The sequence below is a fragment of the Oryza brachyantha genome, chromosome 5 (assembly GCF_000231095.2).
Source record: "Oryza brachyantha chromosome 5, ObraRS2, whole genome shotgun sequence".
In the NCBI taxonomy this organism is placed as follows: Eukaryota; Viridiplantae; Streptophyta; class Magnoliopsida; order Poales; family Poaceae; genus Oryza; species Oryza brachyantha.
The window spans coordinates 6,257,332-6,272,977 of record NC_023167.2 but is presented as its reverse complement, the minus strand read 5'-3'; the positions used below and the strand labels follow the sequence as shown (position 1 = coordinate 6,272,977).

The 15,646-nt window shown below is 39.6% G+C and overlaps 1 protein-coding gene across 1 annotated transcript; it reads right to left on the bottom strand.

Moving 5' to 3' along the window:
• Positions 1 to 1,232: 1,232 nt before the first annotated feature.
• On the bottom strand, positions 1,233 to 15,363 carry LOC102711885 (probable metal-nicotianamine transporter YSL3). Its single transcript, XM_006654126.3, has 6 exons — positions 14,866 to 15,363; positions 9,872 to 10,038; positions 6,799 to 6,896; positions 6,567 to 6,701; positions 5,521 to 5,707; positions 1,233 to 2,587 (listed from the first exon to the last, which is right to left on the bottom strand). The coding sequence occupies exons 1-6, from the start codon at positions 15,200 to 15,202 to the stop codon at positions 1,463 to 1,465; spliced, it is 2,049 nt and encodes a 682-aa protein (XP_006654189.1). The 5' UTR covers positions 15,203 to 15,363; the 3' UTR covers positions 1,233 to 1,462.
• Positions 15,364 to 15,646: the final 283 nt, after the last annotated feature.

Below are 15,646 nucleotides of genomic sequence, written 5' to 3'. Positions count from 1 at the left end.
CTTTGAAAAAAAATTGAGATGGCTTGGGTTAGGACGTGTTTGGTTGGCCGGATATTGTTGAATGGAAATGGGAAATGGGAAATGGCAGCTTAGTTCTTTGATATGTTATGTTTGGTGAGCGAAGCTCGATTGGGTGGCTCGGAAAGTAAATATTCCATGAAGACGATATGTTTGTAAATAAAAATAATAATTTATAAATAAAAATTTTATATACGTGTGTGGAGAATGTGGCGATATGTGCGAAGGAGAGGCCAGCATGTCACCTTGGGAGCTGGCATGGAGGGAGGAGGCGGTTGGGCGTTAGTGTTGAGGGGACGAGGCGGCCGGCTGGCCCGACTGGGAGCCTGGAAGGCGCCTGGGAGAAGAGAGGCAGAGTGGAGGACTGAATTAAAAATAGGATTTAGCTAAATGGGTTTTTGGTGGGCTACTGGGGCTGTATATTTTAGAGGTAGTTTAGATTTTAGGCCACGTGGGTTCTGACTCTCCATTCCTGCCCTGTCCCCGAAAATATTGGGTCCTGTCCCCGCTTTCGTGCGATGGAAATTATGCCATGTCCCTGTACCCATTAGGGCGGATCCCTGTCGGATCCCCTTTGCTGATGGGGAATTGCTAACCATAGCTAGAGCTTACCTCCATAGGGCCCTCTCATGTCTTGTTAGGTATTATGATAAATCAAGACAACAAACCTAGGACATGCCTTAATTACACTTGAATTCACAGTCCGTTAGTCCGATCGTTGGTCATCTGCAGGTCAAACTGCTATCATACTGTTGTTCTGGTCAGCTCCTGATAGAGTTTGACCGTCTTATTAGGAAAGGCTTGGGTCTTTCCATATCTAGCTATCATATTCCCCCCGTTTCATAAGATAAGATGTTTGACTTTTTTGTTTGTAATGTTTGATTATTTGTTTTATTCGAAAAATTATAGAAATATTATTTATTTTGCTTGTGACTTACTTTATTATTAAAAGAACTTTAAGCACGGCTTATCATTTTTTATATTTGTACTAAATTTTTGAATAAGACGAATGGTCAGACGTCGTAAAAAAAAGTTAAATATCTCACATTATGAAAGTCGTAGTTATAATGTAAGATAAACAAGGGGTTCTTTGGTCTTTTCTCCTTGCCACTAATTTTTTCTTGGGATTCTATGAATACACTTATTTTGGACTGAGTACTTACGTAGAAAAAGCACATACCGAGAAACTCCTGCTGACTACGACCGGCTTTTAAAATAGTGCCTATCAGATGACAGTGATTGAAATTTGTGAAATATATAATGCCTTTCATTTTAGAACTTAATACCGTGGAACTGAACTATATCATGCATCTCTTACATGTTGCAAACCAATTAAGCTCGCTCACATGTTATATATATATGCTCCATGACATATTTAAAATATGTGCATCATTATTTACAAAGATAATAATTAATTAGTAGTATATCTGAGTGCATCTATCTATCATGTCTTGGAACTGTTCAAGAAAGAGTCCACCACCTCGACTTCCTGCCCACCGGCCAAGAACTTCATGCACATCGGCGGCTGCACCTTGAACATGTTGAGCATCGCCGACGGCAGCGTGAAGAGCCCTTCCCCGCACATCAGGCCGGCGGCGACGGACGACGACAGCAGCGCGGCGCTGCTGCCCTCCATCCTCTTCCAGAGGTGCAGCAGCAGGCTCCCGATGCACATGTCGATGGTGAAGAAGGGCCCCGCGAAGAAGGGCAGAGCGATGACGGTCATGCTGGGGATGTACCTGTGGACGCTCCACCCCTTCATCTGCGAGACCAGCACGAGGGCGTCGATGGCGACGGTGACGCAGACGGAGGCGAGGCAGAACTCCAGGCAGTACTTGGGGAGCTCCTTCACCCCTCCCATGCCGATGATGCCGATGGCGCGGTACAGCCCCGCGTAGGGGCACGGGTAGCTCGACTCCTTCGACCCCACCGGCGCGCCGGGCCTCGCCGAGCTCTGGAACGCCAGGAAGATGCACGGCGCCGCCACGGCGCTGAGCGCCACGCCGAAGAGCTGCCCGGCGACCATGGCGCGCGGCGACGCCAGCGTCATGTGCCCCGACTTGAGGTCCTGCATCGCCTGCGACGAGATGTGGAGCGTCCCCATGGTCATCCCGCTCGCCAGGAGGCTGGCCACCACGGCGCCGGGGCGCCCGATCCACGCCGCGATGACGAACACCATGAACTTGGCGTACGTCGGCGCCACCGACCAGTCGGTGAGCCCCGTCGCGTAGGTGTTGCAGAAGACTATCACCGGCATGGCCGTGTACAGCGCGGCGATGTGGTAGAACCGGATCTGGCTGAACATCGCCGGCACGGCGACGGCGGTGACGGCGGCGCACGCGACGTAGGCCGCCACCGGGCCGGCGATCGGGATCCGGCTGGCCATGAACACCTCGATCCTCTTGCGCTCGTCATAGTTGAGGCTGGGGTGCAGCTTGTTTATGTAGTTGGCTAGCCCCGACGTGTCACCTTCTTGCCTCATCTGGTAGAAGTTTATGGCGGCTGAAGTGATGAGCGTCACAAAGTTTATCAACCCGTCAGTCACGATCAGTGCCACGGTGATGAACACCTGTCAAGTAAGTATATATGCACACTCAGACTCAGGGTGAGCTTGAGATCAGTAAGGAAAGAAGAAATAGAAAATCATGCAAAACAAGGTATCTTATGATCAGTTATGGATAAATAAAGTATTAGTTATTACAAACCTGAGAAATGAATTTTAAAACAACTTTTAAACAGAGATTTTTTTTGGCAAAAAACACATCGTTTAGTAGCTCGACAAGTATGCTGAGGGTATTTTTCTTTCTTTTCATTTGTTTCACTTGAACAGTGCTTTAAACAATTGATCTCACTAGGGAAAAGGGGGCTCTGATTGTGACACTGATGTGGTTTTTATCAACAAATTTAATTCCAAGTTACGAGCCATCACAAATGAGTGCATATCTGTAAGGAACCAAAACTATCTTTATGCCCGAAAGATTGTATCTTCCTCCTCCTGCTTGCTACACTCTATTAAAGGAGGAGAAAAATGATGGGTTAGCATGTCTAAAGAGTATTAAAGTTCTTTTGGATACTCATCATAGATAAATAAGGAAGACCTCAAAACGGTTAGGATGAAGTCCCACGACTATCATGTCCTACATAGCTATTCCTAGTTGCCATTAGGAACATTCTATCGCTAAAAATGCAACACACAATAATATGTTTATACTCTTTCTTTAACGCAATTGGACAGAAGATTATAGGACAAATGTTGTGAAAATCCTATGTCATCTTGAGATGTACTTCCCACATATGTTCTATGATATTATGGTAAACCTAACTGTCCACCACCTGGTGAAGCAAACAAAAGTGTGTAGTCCTATGTTCATGAGATATATAGATATACTATTTGAAAGGTACATGTGAATTTTGAAGGGTTATTTCGTACGGAACCGGATCCATCCAAAGAGAAGCATGATTCAAGGATACATGATTGAGAAAGTCACCAAATTTTATTTGGACTAGATGTTTAAGTCCAGGGCAATTGGAGTTCTATGGTTGAGGTACGATGACAGTCGTCTGGAAAGGGGTTGACAATTTGACATCGGAAGGAAAACTATAATGCTTGATCACGACCAATTTTACCGTACGTGTTACGGCATATGAGTGAACTAGTGTGGTACTTAGAGGAACACGAAGCAAAGATTCAGAAGGATAAATGTTAACCAATCAACCAATTTGGTCAGAAGAAAACACATTGCAGGGTTTCAAAAGAATTGTGTTTCAAAATCAGTCAACTTCGCAAGTGAAACCTTGAAATGATCGATTAGCACATGGCATGTACGGTATATTCAAATCTAGAAAGCATATGATATCGATGCAATGAGGAAAAAATATGAAATATGAGTTATGTGAAATTCAAAATGACGTTGTTGCGGTGTAGGTGGGTTGATCTAAAGAAAGCTAAGGTTGATTCACACTCGTAAATATGCAGTCCAATGGATACACAGAGTGATATTTCCAATTCGACCAATAAGAGAGTTTTATGTAGTTCGTGAAGGTAAAAGAAGAATTATTGAGGTATACGATGCGGTAGATTAGAAAGATTACAACAAATATGCCCCCATGCGCCCATGGGCCATGGTGCAGTGTGAGAAGCTACTCTTGAATAAGTGTGACAAGAAGACATTACGATGTACGCACGTGTAGACCATCAAGAAAGACATTACGTACCATGTATGCATATGAAATGCACTCAAGTATGTTAACGATATGTATTAAAACGTGCTGTGAGAAATGCATGGCTCTTAAGAAAAAAGTATATGTAAATTACAGGAGAAATGATTGATAAGAATTATTAAAATATGGTTTTAAAATGTGAGAACAATACTATAAATGAAATTAAAACACATCTGAATGTTCAAGAAGAATTTACATGAATTTTATAAAATGTGAGAACAATATTGTAAATGATTCATTAGAAAACAAGAATAAACTGGGTGAAGGGGTCCACCCGTGATCAAAATTAAATGTGACAGGTCTACAACTACATAGTATCACAACAATAGTGATTGCATATGATTAGTTAACAATTTATTTTTATTTTTAAGGGAACCTGTATATATTTATTTCGAGGAAACATATCATTTAGTTTGAAAAGCGAGCGCCACGATAAATAAAACAGTATCTAGGCGGAGAAGCACTTTCGAATGCTGCCTACCTTACTCAACCCTATATGATCTTATGTTTTGCGGTGATGTCACTAGCTATTTAATATAATATGATCGTAGGAATATCAATCATAAATAGTATGAACATTGCATGAATAATTTGATATAACTGTAGTGTGTTGGAATTTGATAACTTCATAATTGTGCAATTATCATGCATGCCTTTTTTTTTCATGTTCGCTGGCTGTGCAGTTAACCATGTCATAAATAAAACAAGGAATGGTACTTATTGCATACTGGCATATTGCATTGCATTGCAATGAGGTTTTCATTAAAAAAAATCAGAAGTATGTTATTACCATTATATTTCACATATATAATATCTTAATTGCTATATATGTGTATATGTCTGTGTTACTGATACGCCCCATGAAATTTTCCTCTTTCTATAAAAAATAGACTTGGAAAGGATGGCTGATATATAAGCCCTTTGGTTCCACATTAACCTTTTTTTTTTCTTTTAAAAACAATTAGTGAGTTGGTGATGTCGTGCTGGCAAATTCACCAACCACCTTAGAGTATAACATAATAAAAAAGGAATAACTGCATATATGTGGAAATCATCAGACGGTTTGTTCTCAATAGATATACAGATCATGATAAAATTTCAAAAATACGGGATATTAGCATAGTTGGATACCTTCATATGCATTTCAATTAATACTGAATGTATTAATTTGTGGGACAAAATTCTTTGCTTGCATTGATTAGTAGCACAAATGAGTGATAAAATTATAGATGATACAACAATTAATATGTGCTTATTATTTTCGTACACATATATACGTACCTTGTATCCATTTAATCCTTTCAAACTCGAAGGGCTTTCGGTTTCATACCACTGTCCTTGTTTAGTTTCAAGGAAAGGATATAAGAATCCCCAAGACACAATAGCTCCAAACAGTAACCCAAGATTTACCATTAGTGGGCAAATCATTCCTAGACCAACATATAATGCAGAGAAATCAAAGTAGAACCTGTAGGCACACAAAACATATATATGTTAGTATTTCTAGTGATGCATATCCTTTAAAATATATTTAAATTTGTACGTGGATTTACTGAGATCAGCATCAATTCCTACAATTAGCAGCAATTCGATCGATGGTTCCATAATCCATAATCCATAAGACCATCTTCCATCGATGAAATCAAGACTATGTGTTTTTTATTCCCTTACCCCTGTAATTAGTAAATTAATCACATTGAGCAATTGAGTCTTACAATTTCATAGGACACGTAGATCCCGATGGTCATTAGCTATTCTCCAAATTGCCGCTTTTACATAAGTATAAGCATAACTATGTTGAAATTAAATATTGTAAAACTATTAATTGTTTGCTCATTATTTAAAAATTAAACTACTGTTTGCTGCATATTTGATCCTTTTGTATGGGATACACAACCTATATACAAATTGTTAAGAGAACTGTATGATATGCTATATTGATATAACTAATTTTTTGTGTAACCATTCTAGATCATCTGTGAACGATACTATATATGGGCTTATTTGGTTTGGAGTCAATTTTTTTCTCTACCGATATTCTGGTACTGCCAAAATCTTGGTAAGTGTTAGTCCTACCAAATTTTATATATTCTATGAATTTGGTACCAAAGCAAACGTTAACGTACATATGGTACTATTGAAGTTGCCAAAATATTGTTAGGGCAAACATTGGATCCAAACCAAACAATATATATTCACACTAAAACATTGAGGAGTATTGACTAAACGCTTTGTAAAATGTCATCTTTCTGAGAACGGGTGAGGTCCCAGCTGTAACATATCAAACATATCGTTATTTAAAATATTGGAATATATATAGCTATCACCTGCGTTTATATAATCCTAGTCCAAACGATGGAAAGTTCTGAAATCCACAACCATTGCCTGAGGTATAGAACCATTGGAACACAGACCAAGTAAAACTACCAAAAAATGCTTTGAAAATAGCCATAACCTGCAGTCTGGATGAAACACAGATATTAGTGCAAAAATTCATGAATATAAAGTTAAACGTGATTCAGTGTTTCAATTTTCTTTGAAAAGACAAGACATAATTACTTTGCCACATAAGCTCCTTCAGGAGTGTGAAAGCTATTAATAAGTTGTCCTATGACCGTTCCTGTTGGGAATAGTAAGTTGTAGTCGATAATCATGACCTACAATAAAAATAAATAAACTAATGAATTAAATGTTTAGGAATAAGAACAATGCAAAACTATTGTGTTTTCTATATGCACATTAAGACAAGCTTTTTACAACAATCGACATGCCCATCAAGTACTAAATGGGTTAAACATTTTGAGCAATTAGTGGGGGAATGTTAACTCCATTTGATTGTTGTGACCAAGCACGAGAGGGATCTGATGGTTCTTATGTATCTGAGGTTTTGTCTCATCCTTAAAAGGTATACTCCAAGCCTTGGCTAACCAATTCACATGATCATCAACCAATTTAAACAAGATTAGAAAGTCTTATATTATGAAACAGAGGTAATATATACTACTGAACAGTACCTTTCCACAAATAAGGTACCAAAACTAACCCCATATGTGATAGTAGTATTAGAAATTTGTCTTTTCATCTACTCTCGTGTTTTCCTACAAATCTGAAAGGTATTAGTATAAAGTAGTAATCAGGAGGTACGTATCTCTATCGAGAGGTATATATATCTCTTTACTAATATTTAGGTATACCTACCTCTTTATACCTCTTAAGTACCAAAAAAGTCTTTACATCATTAAATTTAACTTTTGTTATGATCCTCAACCAATTTGATTTTCTCTCTCATGTAGTGGAGAGGTTTATGAGATATATACCTTGTAGGATGGGAGAAAACCTCTATGTATATCTATCCTTCCTATATAGGTTTTATCCACTAGCTACAAAGCTCAACATGCACACATGTCATGTCATCACCCACCAGCAACTATTATATTTAAAGCTCATACAAACATGTTAAGTAAGCTCAACATGCAAACATGACTATAAAGCTCAGCATGCACGCATGCCATGTCATCACCCATTAGCAACTATTCTATTTAAAGCTCATGCAAGTATACTACATAAGCTCAACATGCAAACATGGTATGTCATAACCCGTTAGCAACTTAAAGTTCATGTAATCATGCTATTTAAAAAATATATAATTTATTAGATTCTAAAGATTAATATGCAACCGTATCAAATCATTATCCTCTTTACTATTTTCATAATATTTTTTCATAATACTTGAACGTATATTCATCCATTATTTCAACTTATTTAACTTATATTCATCCATGTATCCCATGTTAAGTATATTAATGTATTATTCCAATATATTTAACATACATTCATTCATATATCACGCAACAAAGCGCGGGTATCATCTAGTATCCTATATTGCTGAACCAAAGACTCAATTGACTCAACATGCATTAGGCCACATCACCCATGGAACAAGAGCTGCCAATGGGATAATTCTCATGCTTTAACACAACCATCCACATTTATTATTTATCATTAATCGCTACATAACTCGTACATGTACTGACCCACTTAGTACGATCATTGCTATAAAGAAACCAACATGAGAAGTCATGTGATTTGATTTATCCTCTTTGATATCCTTGGATGGTGCTTTTATGGTTTAAATCGGCTCATAATCTTTCTCATACCCGTATATTGAAATTTCATAACTACATCGAAGATTGGGCCAGGTGGCATAGAAATATTTTACCCATGAGTATAGGTGGTAGTTTAGTCTACAGATTGATAGACATTGATGTATTCGCTCTTGTAATTTTTAGTGACTGTTTGGATGCATTTGGTTATGTGCATCTAGTTATACAGATGCCATAGTTGGACTCAATTTGTTTCTATCGTCTTAATGTATTTGACTTAGTTAAATAAAACTTCTATTATTTAAAAATATTGCACAAACTAACACACCAATATCCGTCCGTACAATCTCGGTATCATCTATTCCATCTGTTCCATATTATAAGATTTTTTTGGATTTGTTTAGATTTATCCATGTATCAATGTACATGTTTTCTATATGTATCTAGATTTATTAGCACACATATGAATTTAGGCAATGTCAGAAAGTCTTGTAATTAATATGGAACGGAGGGAATAGTTCTTTAGGTGATGTGGCTCAGTGCAGGATAAGTTTTATAGCAATTACTAAATCAAGTTCATTCAGTAATTTAAGTATGTAGGATTATATATTGTAGCTGTAGCGATGCATTATTTGTTGTCTTTGGGATGTAACTTGGACCACTGGCGTCTTTTCTATAGCACTCCATTCGAATGTATAAAGGAAAAACTTTATTTACAGAGCTGAGGAGCCTCAATGCTAACACATCAGCACTTTTTGAGACCTCCTTTTCTTGCAATGCTTTTATTTGCAGGCTAAGACGACAGATGTCAGTAGATGCAACTCGATCGACAAATGCAGTTTATTTAAACTTATGTGGTTGTAGGAGTACACACACTTAGTTACAATACTAGCTAATTTCATGAACTAACAAAAAGAAGAATTTGGTGCTAGTCTCCACTAATTTTATGAGTACACACATGCTGTGCTTTCAATATAATGGTTATGCACATATATAGCCACGTGATGTTGACATTACTTTAAGGGCAAAAGGCTGTATAATTTTTATTATTACTAATTCTTACTAACACCGATTGTGTCCATCTTGTTAAATCAAATGTTTAAATCGTTTTTACTAAGATTTTAGTAAGAAAATGTATGGTAATACCTACTACTATAAAGCCTCTAATAGGTGATGGCACATAGGTACCGATTTATTTAAAACCAACATCTATTGACCGTGTTCTACTTTTACGGGGCGGAAAATATAGAGCCATCACTATGGATACCGACACTACTTTTACTACTATAGGTGCTGGTTTATTTAAATCATGCACCACCATTGGTGCTAGTTGTTGGACTGGCACCAAGGTGCTGCCAATTTTGTGCCAACTCCAAATATGACACTAAAGTGGATTTTAGAGCCGACAATAGAAAGGGTTTCTACAGTGGTGACTGCTTTTTAAGTGTAGGTAGAGGATGCACAATGTCTATGGGGATTGTGTGAATTTTAAATTATACCCGCTTAAAAATACAAGAAATAAAAAGTACCTGGGTAAATGGTATATTAGCAAATACCCCTGCCAGACCAATAAGGAAAAAGTATAATATCCATTTCGTTGTTGGTACATTGTCAACAACATCTCTTGGATCTGGATCATCAGAAAGTGTTTTTGCCACTATAGAGGTCATTCCAATGAGAGAGGTTGCAAACCCACCTATAAAACATAACCATAAAATAGACCAGTTAAACTAGAAAAGAGGTGCAAATGAAAAAAATGGCCAAAATAATTTGGCTATGTTGTTTTAGAAAAATATTCCATTTTTAGGGAAGCAGTAGTGCTGCCATGGTGGAGTCGTGTGCACGTGACTGTACCCACCGGATTGAAATACAAGTGAGTACAAATATTACACATGTGTGCCTCCAATTGAAATTTAGTGAGTTTAGAAATTTGCGTATGATCTTTGCCTTTTTTAGCGTATGTTAAGGAAGCACGCTCACAAGTGCGTGAGTGCGGTGTGAGCACATAATGGTGTGTACACTGCTCTTAATTTTAATTAGGTACTAATACACCCGTGGATGGATTTACCTATATAGTTGTATGGCAACATTAGCTTCCCATGTCATCTGTCTTAGCCAAAATTTTTATATTCAATAATTTATTGTTAGATGCTTTAATTATAATCCTGCAATAAAAACAATTACTGATAATCCAACCTCTCCTCTTGTCCCTTAGGCCTTGTTTGGCAACCCGGGATCCTGGCCTATTCCCTGGGTGGCCATCCCACGAGTTATTTTTCACGGGCCAATTTTTTCGCACGTTTGGAAGCTCACGAGCGAGGAAGTTTCCAGCCTGATCCGCGTGGGATCTGAGGGGGGAAAAGTCACGCCTCTCGCCATCGGGGGAAAGATCCCCTCGCGTTTTCCCGTGCGAGGTCGTCGCCTCCGCCTCCAGTGGCCATCGCCTCTACCTCCGCCTCTCGCGATGCCGCCGCTCTGCCTCCTGCTCTCGTGAGACACCGTCACCGCCACCTCCGCATCTGCCTTCGCCTCGGCTCTGCCTCCAGCTCTCATGAGGTTGCCGCCGTCACCTCTTCCCCCCACCCCTCTCTCTCCCCCACACCGCCGGCAACGAGTCTCCCCCGCAACCTTCACAAATGACGCCCTCCTCCTCATCCACGCCTTCCTCTTCGAGATCTGAGGTCAGCCCGTTCTTCTTCTCCTCATTTTTTTTCTAGGGTTTTGGTTAGTGTTGTGACCTAGGTTTATGATCCTGTTCTTGATTTGGTAATCATATAAGTTGGCAACCTATGTTTTTTCTTCAATTATCATCAATGGTGATCATCAATGGTGGACGGGACCTGACCAGGCCGGCAGCTCGCCAGCTTTGCTGTCCATCACACAACTCATAAGTCTGAAACCTCTCGAAGTTGAAAAGTAGAAGACAACTCCATCTCTGTTTATGTTTTTTATTATAGTTTATTTTTCTTTTTTTTGATTTTTAGAACATGTATATGAAAATTTTATTCATAACATAGTTTTTCTATGTTATGTAGTATAGGGCCATTGCTATTTACTTTCTGGTGTCATTACTATATTCTGAACAAAAATGAAAATCATTGTGGTGGTCAGGCCTGCTCAATGAGATGGTTGTTTGAACTCTGAGCAGGAGGTGATGCAACTGTGCACTTTTGTTCTCCCAAAAAAAAAAACTGCTCGTTAGCCACTTGTTGATGATGGAGGAGATGAATCTGCTTACTTCATTTGTTTATCACTTAAAATTGCAGGATTCAAGAGCTCCATATTTACTTTGGTCTGATTGGTTTCTGCCATGTTTGCAGTAGTTGTTTATCACATGGCTTTAAAAACACATGTATTTTCGCATTATAGCGTTCCTTTTCTATCTCATGTTTATGCAGCAACACACTAAAAAAACTCTGGTGAGTAAGCTACTCAGTAGCTGAATATTTCTTGGAGTTTAATTCATTTGAGCAAAGTAGAGCTCACTCTCCTTTTTTTCTTTATCAAATCCTGATATGCAATTGCTAATGTCAACCATGCCGCCATCCTTTGCAGGGTCAAACTTTGAATTGCTCATGATATGATAATTGCTGTGGTTTGGGAAGAGAACTGCCTGGGGAATTGATGATGATCTCCCTCCACAAAATATAGGATTAAGATTTAAGAGGCCTGTTGCTAATCTGATGCTGTTGCTAATATGATTGCTGATTGCATTGAACTACTTTGTTGTGGCTTTGCATTTTCAGGAAAATATTTGTGATTCTCGAAATTAGTAGTAACAGAAACTTACTTGTAGCACAAATATCATCAGATATATTTGTGATTGAGCAATGTAATGTACTGAATTACTCCAGTATCTGAATGTTCCAGCAAGAGCAAGCTACTTCTTTTTTGTCACAATTGTGTTTTTTTGTCAGAGGAATGAATGGATCAGTTCACAAATCCAATGCTTGAATTGTTGTTCAGCAATATGTGCAGCGATATGTTCAGTTATTGCTGTGAATTTGAAGCTCCTCCTCACCTTCCCAGCGCTGGACGCCGCCGCCTGCGCGGTCCCGTCCCCGCGGCACACCAAATGATGCTGGGGTTTCCCCCCGACGGGGATTTCGTGACATTCTCGGTGACATTCTGTCACTGACATGCGGGCCCTGCGTGGGTTCAGGCACATGCAGGGCTTACATATTAGTGACAGAATGTCACCGAGAATGTTACGGGACAATGTCACTGAATTTAAATCCTTTCTCCCTTGGGTGGAAGCATAAGCATCTTTCCAGGGAATGAAAGAGGATGCAAATGTCACATGAAAAATTCCCTCCCAGGAATATGTCCCTGGGGCCTTAATACCCTAGCTGTCAGGCCAGCTATTCCTGTCCCTCCAGCTGTAGGTAGGTTTGTCCAAAATTTCTAGGGTTACCATGCCAGCTGGTGATTTATTTGAATATATGAAGTAATTTCTTTTGTGGAGAAGCAATATGAATTGTTGGAATAGGAACAAGATCGGCACACCCTAATATGTTCTAGGGAAGTTCTACTGCATATATAAAAACGACGAAGAAGAAGCACATTTTCTAAACATGCATACCCGCGTGTTACTCTACTTCCCAATGAAACTAAACATTCTCAATTCCTGAAATAGGAGATCATGGGACCCCATCTGGATTAATTTCAAGATGAACATATACAGAGTGTGATGTTTCAAGACAGTTAGGACGTCTTGTGATATGCGTGATGAATAATTGGCAAAAGTTGTAATTTTTTGGTCGACTAATGTGATCAAGTTTCGAAGAACATGTTTCCGCTATATGTTAATTTCTTTGTGTTTGATACATAGATGAAGTGAGGAGATATAATCATGGTGAAAGATGAGGGACTGAGATTACGACATGGTTTCTACGATTAGGGTCAATTTGCGTATGTCACTGGATGGTCATTCTTAAGCTTGGGCAACATGGAAATGATACATGATGTGGAATTAATAGGAAAATTATATACAAGAGCAATTAATTTTACCATTCTTAAAGACGTACCATAAGGTAATACTGTTTTCTATATAAAATTTAGTAGAAATTATCAAATTTTAAGTAGAAAACAGTGCTACCTCATAGTAATATTCAAGGATGAGAAAAATACTCTATACACAAATATGGTCCATGGCTTTCGGATATGATGGAGTTGGAACTGCTAGTGGGCCAGTAGTTTAGTTTGTAACTTAATTATGAGCTTATGAATCCATATGGATTAGCTGGGACAAGTTAGATCGATGATTATTACACCATTTCCACTTTGTGGTATAAAAGGTAGATTGGTAGGGATGGCGAAGTGCAGCGAAATAAAAGAGAAAACTATTGTTTTTTAGGGCTTGGAGGATTAGAGTTAAAATAGATTGAGTGCTTTTGTAGGCACCGCTGGAAGATGACTTCATCAGTTATGTTCAGAAAATTCATCCTCAAGTCCATTTTATTATTTGGTTATTGTGCATGGTGAGTTTGACAAAGTTCTGCTAATCTTAGATACTTGCAGATTTAGGTTAACCGTTGAATCTGAGTGAAGTTTTTTCTATTAGTTTTGTAGTGAAGTCTAGTTTACGCAGGCCAATTTTGATACAAATATATTGATTAGTTTTTAATCCATATATGGCTTAGCTCACGCTTGTCATTTTTCATTAAGATTAATGTTTACCTTAGAAGTTTAAACCCATCAATTCCCTCTATTGTTTTTCCTTCTTTTTGGCAAAACCTGAACCTAGCTAGGAATTTTTTTTTTGAGTTATACACATAAGACGGATTTGAATCATTGAAATTCGAACGATTTTCTCATTCAGCAGTTTAGGTGATTTTACTGATCCGTACTCTTGCATCGCGTGTACTGTATCAGCGTGATTAACTTTAGGAGCAATTTCGTTCTTTATCATGTTTTGATATCTGATACTGATTTTACCTTTATTTTCGATTTTTATTTATAACCCTTCTTTTTTTAACTCAATCCACATTTAGCTCCTATTTTAGATGAAAGTTAGCGGACCTAAATAGTGAAATGAAATAAATATAAAAAATAACTAATTCAAAATTTATTGAATGACATATTTGCCCCTGTTAGTAGCAACTAGCAAGACAACAGGAGAGAGGGAAGGGGTTATTCGCATCGTTGTCTCCTGCAACCGAGCAGCAGTTGGGTGGGGCGGGCAGGCGGCGGCTTCTGGGAGGAGAGAGAGGCGCTGGGCGGGCAGGCGCTCGCTTGGCGTCCTAGGAGGGGAGGCGGTGGTAGGTCCAAGGGACGACGGGAACGGCTAAAATAATTAACGACGTAAAAGTTAACGGCGTTAGAAAAATAAAAGAAGTATATTAGAACTGTTAGCTAATTTTGTGATACTTGAAAAAAGAGTTTCCACCAATCTAAATACGGAATAACATGTAGTACGTATTTCCTAGAGTAATAACCCAGAAAGTGTATCCCTGCAACATTTACTCGCGCATTATGTACGCTGTGCTAATAAGTTGCTAATTAATTAATTATTAATGCTTACCAGTGACGGTGAGGTTAAGGCAGGTGACGACGCAGGTCATGAGGAACATGTTCTCCTGGCGCGTGAAGGGCAGCGTGGTGAGGCCCCCCTTGTGCAGCAGCCTGACGGAGCACTTGAGGAGGAAGAAGCTGAGCACGGTGATGGGCATGTTGAGCGCCGGCACGATCCCGGCCGTCACCTGGATCCTCAGGCCGACGAAGCAGAAGACGACGCCGAGCACCACCGAGAGCGCCATGGACCTCAGCGTCACCTGCGCCCCGAGCTCCGGCAGCGGCTGCTTCGCGAACACCACCTCCACCGACGTCGACAGCCTCGGGTCTTCGATCGACGCGTCCATGGCGCCGGCCGGCGACGGTCGAGAGAGAGCTCCTCTCCTCGCCCCGGCGAGGAGTGTCTGTGATATTGGGAAGACACAAGTGGGTGGTCGTCTTCTTCTTCTTCTTCTTCTTCTTCTTCTTCTTCTTCTTCTTCTTCTTCTTCTTCCTCCTCCTCCTCCTCCTCCTCCTCCTCCTCCTCCTCCTCCTCCTCCTCCTGTGGGGTATAGCTAGCTAATCCTTGGAGCCCGGCCGTACGTGCATGGGTTTGCCTGAATCGGGAGGTGGCGAGGGAATGTAGTGTCACTGTGTGGAGAAAAAATAGCGTCAGTGTTGCGACGGGGCTTACAATCAAGCCACTTGATAGCTCGCGGGGCCACGTGGATAGCATGACGATCGAACACTACAAGCTTTAATTTAGTTACTCTGTTTCATGTTATAAGATTTTTTAGATTTACTTATATTCA